General features: G+C 57.4%; 1 protein-coding gene across 1 annotated transcript; it reads left to right on the top strand.

Moving 5' to 3' along the window:
• Positions 1 to 449: 449 nt before the first annotated feature.
• On the top strand, positions 450 to 1,922 carry LOC132780472 (fibroblast growth factor 22). Its single transcript, XM_067462391.1, is given in 5 exon segments — positions 450 to 654; positions 1,221 to 1,292; positions 1,295 to 1,314; positions 1,705 to 1,845; positions 1,848 to 1,922. Coding segments are annotated over 5 exon segments (513 nt in total).
• The last annotated feature ends 6,394 nt before the right edge of the window (positions 1,923 to 8,316 follow it).

Here is an 8,316-nt window from a genome sequence, read left to right as displayed (position 1 = left end):
GGAGGGTTGACAATTTCAGGGGGGGGGGGGTTGAAACCTGCCTCCTAACTCACGCTGAAGCAAAGAGCACAGCAGGGGGCAGAGCAACCTTCCATAGCCTGCAGCTCCACCCCTGTCAACCACCTCCACCAAGTCTGGCTTCCTTAATGAGAGCATTCAACACACACACACCCAACTTGGTTGCTTCACTACATTGGCTATTGCTGCAAGTAATGACAGTGTGAATAAATTGTCAATATTTGCTTGCGATAGTGCTTACAGTTCTGGAGGGACTCTTAATTTTTTGCATCTCATAGACTTAGCATGGTGATTTGGTTAACCAGTTAAAATTCATGAGTAAACCAGGTTTTTTTAAAAAAAAATCTGAAACATTTTGGGGGGGGGATTTGAACCCCTAAAACCACCCCCTAGCTACAGGCCTGCTTGAAAGCCATCTTGTTGGCATAGCCATGGATGGCAATGGCTTGGGGCTCTTCTTGGGGCTTTTCCTGCTTGGGTCCAGGGCCGGCGCAGGTTGGAGCTGGGGGGTCTGGGGCTACCCACATTTGCAGGGTGATGTGCACTGGAGACGGTTGTACTCTGCCAACCTCTTCTTCCTGCACATCAACAGTGATGGAAAAGTGGACGGCACCCGTCAGAAGCAGAATCCCAACAGTAAGTGCGGCCCGGTAGAGGAGCATCCCTCATCCAGAAGCCCCAAATTATGGGCTCAGGATCACTTATTTGGAATGTCAAAATCCATTCATCCATGAATGAGGCAAATCTAATCTAATCTATATGGAAAACCCCCCTCTCTCTCCATCCACCCAGCCATCCATCTGGAAAATCTATCTATCTATCTGTCTGTCTGTCTGTCTGTCTGTCTCTATCTATCTGTCTGTCCGTCCGTCCGTCCGTCCATCCGTCCGTCCGTCCGTCCACCCATCCATCTACCCACCCACCCATCCACCCATCCATCCATCCATCCATCCATCCATCCATCCATCCATCCATGAGGCAAATATATTTATTTATCTATCCATCTATTTCTATTGATGAAAGCCCATTATTGTCATGGAGATATTGTGAGGCAGGCCTTCTCACAACTGGAGAAAGGAAAAAGTCAGTGGGCAGTGGGCCAAGGGACAGATGGGGTCTCAATGCAATTCAGACCAGGCACAAAGGGGAATACTGACAATATTGGTTGCATTAAAGGTTTTCCCGACCTTTCCTCCCACCAGATATCATGGAAATCCGCTCTGTGAACGGCAGCACCGTGGTCGTCCACGCCATCCACAGCGGCTACTATCTGGCTTTGGGAGGATCTATGGAACGGTAGGAAAGATGTCCATATTTTGGGGGGTTTTACTATTCCAAAACTTTACGACAGGAATCCATATTAAATCACTGCAATGGAGGTGACCCCAAAGGCCATTTAGTCCATCCAATCCAATCCCATTCTGCTAGGAATCTATATCGAAGGTAAGGACCCCAAAGGCTATCTAGTCCATCCTAGCCCATTCTGCCAGGAATCTATATTGAATCATTACACTAGAGGGAACTACAAAAGCCATTCATAGTCCATTCTGCCATGAAAGAATCTATATGAAATTTTGAACTGGAAGAAGCCCGAAAGGCCAATGTAGTCCCCCATATTATACAATAAACAATGCATACTGAAATGCAGTCATTAAAAAGCTAATAATTTCGGTTTCTGTCTTGCAGAAGGCCTATGGCCGCGACTGCAAGTTCCAGAAGCGCATTGAGGAAAACGGCTGCAACACTTACACCTCCCTGCTCTGGTGCCACCGCAGCTGGCCCATGTTTCTCTCTCTCAACGCCCGGGGCTCCCCTCGCTGGGGGGGGGGGGGGTCAAGACTCAGAAGCAGCAGCTCTCGGCCCACTTCTTGCCCCTCCATGTCTTGAGAGGAAGAACATCCTAAGAATGAGAGCTGGCCATCTGTCAGGAAGGCTTCAAATATGCCTTCTGTGCTTAGCATACCAGGGTTGGACTGGATGGCCCTTGAGAGTCCCTTCCAACTCAACAATTCTATAGCCCTATAGCTCCATGAGTCTTTTAATATCTATGAGGTTGTACTGGATGGGGGTCTCTTCTAACTCTAGGATTCCAAAGATTCTCAAAAGTCTAGGGATTTCAGCTCCCAATTTGTCGAGGAGCCAGGACTCACCCTGCACTCTGCTTGGCGCTTTCCCTTTCAAGCTTGAAGCAAGGACTCAGTTGAAATTCTTTGGCAGTTCTGCAACAGAAAGGGGTTTTATCTGAAAGCCAACTACTGGGAAGACAGATTTCCTTTCCTTCAGGGCACCAGGATTCACCCCCCACACTGCTCCACTTTCTGCCCAGAAGCGTGATCAAATCCAATCTCTTTCTGATCTACGCAAGACAGGAGCAGACCATATAAATATCAGAAAATGACTTTTCGTCCAAGACAAGCTTCGAGGTCAGTATCAGCCTGGGATAGTCCCAAACTCACAACTCTTCTTAAATTCTGTATTTATGACTATTTATTAAATTTTGCAATAAAACGGGGAAATGTCAACTGTTTTCAAATTGTTGTGCAATTGGGAGGTGAGTCATACACTCTGTGTCAAAACAAGGCAATGTTGAGACATCTCCAGAGAAAACTTTGGACTCTGTCAGAAGCTCTAGGAGCCAACTTTCGGTCCCTTTTACTTATGGATTTCAGCTTCGAAAGAAGCCCGAAACCTGCCCTAATTTGAGCCACAAACATTTGAAAAACCACTAAGGCTAAGTTTGGAAAACTGGAACAAGGAGGAGGAGGAGGAATCAGTCACTAGGTCAGCCTTTGGGTGACCTCTAGGATCCTCACTGTGACACATATAAGGCACATTTTTGCCTTACAATCCTAACTGCATCCCACGTTTTGGCCTTCCGGGAGTGGTCCTTTCAGTCCCATTGCTGCCTACTTCCCAGCTGTCTCGGTTTGGGGTTTCTACCTCCACAAACATTCCCATTTTTCCTTTCTCCTCCTCCTCAGTCTTCCACTCCCTTCCTAAGGCTGCAAATTGTATTCCTGGCAGAGTTGTGCGTGGAATTTGTTTCTCCCGTTTCATCGGTTCTTTTGTTACTTTCATTACTGTTGGGAGCACTTAACAGGAAGGCTCTCTGGATCTAAAATCAGGTCCACACAAAAGCAAGCAGGAGCCGATCCCGGCTTCTCACCTGCTTTTTGGCATCACAGTTTAATCTTTTTTATTAATCCCTGAGCAAACAAAAAGTAAATCCTCATTCCTTGAAAACGACTCTACTCTTCCAGGTCATTGCTTTTCCTTACATGGAAGTGGGAAGCCTCTTTAAAATGCCTTGGAAAGAGTGTGGCTGGCTGGCATGATGCAGCCCAGGAGAGAAAGCATGCACACCTGCCAGTGCTTTCTCTAGAGCAGTGGTTCTCAACCTTTCTAATGCCGTGACGCCTAAATACAGTTCTCCATGTTGTGGTGACCCCCAACCATATTTTTGTTGCTACGTCAAAACAGAAAATACTGGATGGGGTTGGGAAAAATAGACCCTGACATATGGGAATTGCAGTTCACTAGGCACCAAAGAGCATTCTGAACTCCACAAAAAATACAGTCATGTACAAAAGATTAGATTTATCCTACCTTCAATTGCTTCACTTCCTGAAGAGGCTTCTTTGCTGCCCTGTGAGTGGTGCAGGCACAGCTGCCTGAGAGGCCAGAGGGTGCAAGAGGCGAGTGGCTAAGGCACCCTCCATGGCTGCAGCCATGAGGGGAGCCTGCCACTCGCCCCTTGCACCTTCTGAGGCTGGAAGATGCGAGAGACAAGTGGCAAAGGCACCCTCCATGGCTGCAGCCATGAGGGGAGCCTGCCACTCGCCCCTTGCACCTTCTGAGGCTGGAGGGTGCGAGAGGCGAGTGGCAAAGGCACCCTCCATGGCTGCAGCCATGAGGGGAGCCTGCCACTCGCCCCTTGCACCTTCCGAGGCTGGAGGCTGCGAGAGGCGAGTGGCAAAGGCACCCTCCATGGCTGCAGCCATGAGGGGAGCCTGCCACTCGCCCCTTGCACCTTCCGAGGCTGGAAGGTGCGAGAGGCGAGTGGCAAAGGCACCCTCCATGGCTGCAGTCATGAGGGGAGCCTGCCACTCGCCCCTTGCACCTTCCGAGGCTGGAGGGTGGGAGAGGCGAGTGGCAAAGGCACCCTCCATGGCTGCAGCCATGAGGGGAGCCTGCCACTCGCCCCTTGCACCTTCCGAGGCTGGAGGGTGGGAGAGGCGAGTGGCAAAGGCACCCTCCATGGCTGCAGCCATGAGGGGAGCCTGCCACTCGCCCCTTGCACCTTCCGAGGCTGGAGGGTGGGAGAGGCGAGTGGCAAAGGCACCCTCCATGGCTGCAGCCATGAGGGGAGCCTGCCACTCGCCCCTTGCACCTTCCGAGGCTGGAGGGTGGGAGAGGCGAGTGGCAAAGGCACCCTCCATGGCTGCAGTCATGAGGGGAGCCTGCCACTCGCCCCTTGCACCTTCCGAGGCTGGAGGGTGCGAGAGGCGAGTGGCAAAGGCACCCTCCATGGCTGCAGCCATGAGGGGAGCCTGCCACTCGCCCCTTGCACCTTCCGAGGCTGGAGGGTGGGAGAGGCGAGTGGCAAAGGCACCCTCCATGGCTGCAGCCATGAGGGGAGTTGCCACTCGCCCCTTGCACCTTCCGAGGATGGAGGGTGCGAGAGGCGAGTGGCAAAGGCACCCTCCATGGCTGCAGCCATGAGGGGAGCCTGCCACTCGCCCCTTGCACCTTCCGAGGCTGGAGGGTGCGAGAGGCGAGTGGCAAAGGCACCCTCCATGGCTGCAGCCATGAGGGGAGTTGCCACTCGCCCCTTGCACCTTCCGAGGATGGAGGGTGCGAGAGGCGAGTGGCAAAGGCACCCTCCATGGCTGCAGCCATGAGGGGAGTTGCCACTCGCCCCTTGCACCTTCCGAGGCTGGAGGGTGCGAGAGGCGAGTGGCAAAGGCACCCTCCATGGCTGCAGCCATGAGGGGAGTTGCCACTCGCCCCTTGCACCTTCCGAGGATGGAGGGTGCGAGAGGCGAGTGGCAAAGGCACCCTCCATGGCTGCAGCCATGAGGGGAGCCTGCCACTCGCCCCTTGCACCTTCCGAGGCTGGAAGGTGCGAGAGGCGAGTGGCAAAGGCACCCTCCATGGCTGCAGTCATGAGGGGAGCCTGCCACTCGCCCCTTGCACCTTCCGAGGCTGGAGGGTGCGAGAGACAAGTGGCAAAGGCACCCTCCATGGCTGCAGTCATGAGGGGAGCCTGCCACTCGCCCCTTGCACCTTCCGAGGCTGGAGGGTGCGAGAGACAAGTGGCAAAGGCACCCTCCATGGCTGCAGCCATGAGGGGAGCCTGCCACTCGCCCCTTGCACCTTCTGAGGCTGGAGGGTGCGAGAAGCAAGTGGCAAAGGCACCCTCCATGGCTGCAGCCATGAGGGGAGCCTGCCACTCGCCCCTTGCACCTTCCGAGGCTGGAGGGTGCGAGAGACAAGTGGCAAAGGCACCCTCCATGGCTGCAGTCATGAGGGGAGCCTGCCACTCGCCCCTTGCACCTTCCGAGGCTGGAGGGTGCGAGAGACAAGTGGCAAAGGCACCCTCCATGGCTGCAGCCATGAGGGGAGCCTGCCACTCGCCCCTTGCACCTTCCGAGGCTGGAGGGTGCGAGAGGCGAGTGGCAAAGGCACCCTCCATGGCTGCAGCCATGAGGGGAGCCTGCCACTCGCCCCTTGCACCTTCCGAGGCTGGAGGGTGCGAGAAGCAAGTGGCAAAGGCACCCTCCATGGCTGCAGCCATGAGGGGAGCCTGCCACTCGCCCCTTGCACCTTCCGAGGCTGGAAGGTGCGAGAGGCGGTTGGCAAAGGCACCCTCCATGGCTGCAGCCATGAGGGGAGCCTGCCACTCGCCCCTTGCACGTTCCGAGGATGGAGGATGCGAGAGGCGGTTGGCAAAGGCACCCTCCATGGCTGCAGTCATGAGGGGAGCCTGCCACTCGCCCCTTGCACCTTCCGAGGCTGGAGGGTGGGAGAGGCGAGTGGCAAAGGCACCCTCCATGGCTGCAGCCATGAGGGGAGTTGCCACTCGCCCCTTGCACCTTCCGAGGATGGAGGGTGCGAGAGGCGAGTGGCAAAGGCACCCTCCATGGCTGCAGCCATGAGGGGAGTTGCCACTCGCCCCTTGCACCTTCCGAGGATGGAGGGTGCGAGAGGCGAGTGGCAAAGGCACCCTCCATGGCTGCAGCCATGAGGGGAGCCTGCCACTCGCCCCTTGCACCTTCCGAGGCTGGAAGGTGCGAGAGGCGAGTGGCAAAGGCACCCTCCATGACTGCAGTCATGAGGGGAGCCTGCCACTCGCCCCTTGCACCTTCCGAGGCTGGAGGGTGCGAGAGACAAGTGGCAAAGGCACCCTCCATGGCTGCAGTCATGAGGGGAGCCTGCCACTCGCCCCTTGCACCTTCCGAGGCTGGAGGGTGCGAGAGACAAGTGGCAAAGGCACCCTCCATGGCTGCAGCCATGAGGGGAGCCTGCCACTCGCCCCTTGCACCTTCCGAGGCTGGAGGGTGGGAGAGGCGAGTGGCAAAGGCACCCTCCATGGCTGCAGTCATGAGGGGAGCCTGCCACTCGCCCCTTGCACCTTCCGAGGCTGGAGGCTGCGAGAGGCGAGTGGCAAAGGCACCCTCCATGGCTGCAGCCATGAGGGGAGCCTGCCACTCGCCCCTTGCACCTTCCGAGGCTGGAAGGTGCGAGAGGCGAGTGGCAAAGGCACCCTCCATGGCTGCAGTCATGAGGGGAGCCTGCCACTCGCCCCTTGCATCTTCCGAGGCTGGAGGGTGGGAGAGGCGAGTGGCAAAGGCACCCTCCATGGCTGCAGCCATGAGGGGAGTTGCCACTCGCCCCTTGCACCTTCCGAGGATGGAGGGTGCGAGAGGCGAGTGGCAAAGGCACCCTCCATGGCTGCAGCCATGAGGGGAGCCTGCCACTCGCCCCTTGCACCTTCCGAGGCTGGAAGGTGCGAGAGGCGAGTGGCAAAGGCACCCTCCATGGCTGCAGTCATGAGGGGAGCCTGCCACTCGCCCCTTGCACCTTCCGAGGCTGGAAGGTGCGAGAGGCGGTTGGCAAAGGCACCCTCCATGGCTGCAGCCATGAGGGGAGCCTGCCACTCGCCCCTTGCACCTTCCGAGGCTGGAAGGTGCGAGAGGCGAGTGGCAAAGGCACCCTCCATGGCTGCAGCCATGAGGGGAGCCTGCCACTCGCCCCTTGCACCTTCCGAGGCTGGAAGGTGCGAGAGGCGAGTGGCAAAGGCACCCTCCATGGCTGCAGTCATGAGGGGAGCCTGCCACTCGCCCCTTGCACCTTCCGAGGCTGGAGGGTGGGAGAGGCGAGTGGCAAAGGCACCCTCCATGGCTGCAGCCATGAGGGGAGTTGCCACTCGCCCCTTGCACCTTCCGAGGATGGAGGGTGCGAGAGGCGAGTGGCAAAGGCACCCTCCATGGCTGCAGCCATGAGGGGAGTTGCCACTCGCCCCTTGCACCTTCCGAGGATGGAGGGTGCGAGAGGCGAGTGGCAAAGGCACCCTCCATGACTGCAGTCATGAGGGGAGCCTGCCACTCGCCCCTTGCACCTTCCGAGGCTGGAGGGTGCGAGAGACAAGTGGCAAAGGCACCCTCCATGGCTGCAGTCATGAGGGGAGCCTGCCACTCGCCCCTTGCACCTTCCGAGGCTGGAGGGTGCGAGAGACAAGTGGCAAAGGCACCCTCCATGGCTGCAGCCATGAGGGGAGCCTGCCACTCGCCCCTTGCACCTTCCGAGGCTGGAGGGTGGGAGAGGCGAGTGGCAAAGGCACCCTCCATGGCTGCAGCCATGAGGGGAGTTGCCACTCGCCCCTTGCACCTTCCGAGGCTGGAGGGTTCGAGAGACAAGTGGCAAAGGCACCCTCCATGGCTGCAGTCATGAGGGGAGCCTGCCACTCGCCCCTTGCACCTTCCGAGGCTGGAGGGTGCGAGAGACAAGTGGCAAAGGCACCCTCCATGGCTGCAGCCATGAGGGGAGCCTGCCACTCGCCCCTTGCACCTTCCGAGGCTGGAGGGTGGGAGAGGCGAGTGGCAAAGGCACCCTCCATGGCTGCAGTCATGAGGGGAGCCTGCCACTCGCCCCTTGCACCTTCCGAGGCTGGAGGCTGCGAGAGGCGAGTGGCAAAGGCACCCTCCATGGCTGCAGCCATGAGGGGAGCCTGCCACTCGCCCCTTGCACCTTCCGAGGCTGGAAGGTGCGAGAGGCGAGTGGCAAAGGCACCCTCCA

This window comes from Anolis sagrei, chromosome Y (genome assembly GCF_037176765.1).
Source record: "Anolis sagrei isolate rAnoSag1 chromosome Y, rAnoSag1.mat, whole genome shotgun sequence".
Lineage (NCBI taxonomy): Eukaryota > Metazoa > Chordata > Lepidosauria > Squamata > Dactyloidae > Anolis > Anolis sagrei.
Note: the sequence above shows the minus strand (reverse complement) of the source record. Positions and strands in the feature narration are given on the sequence as shown.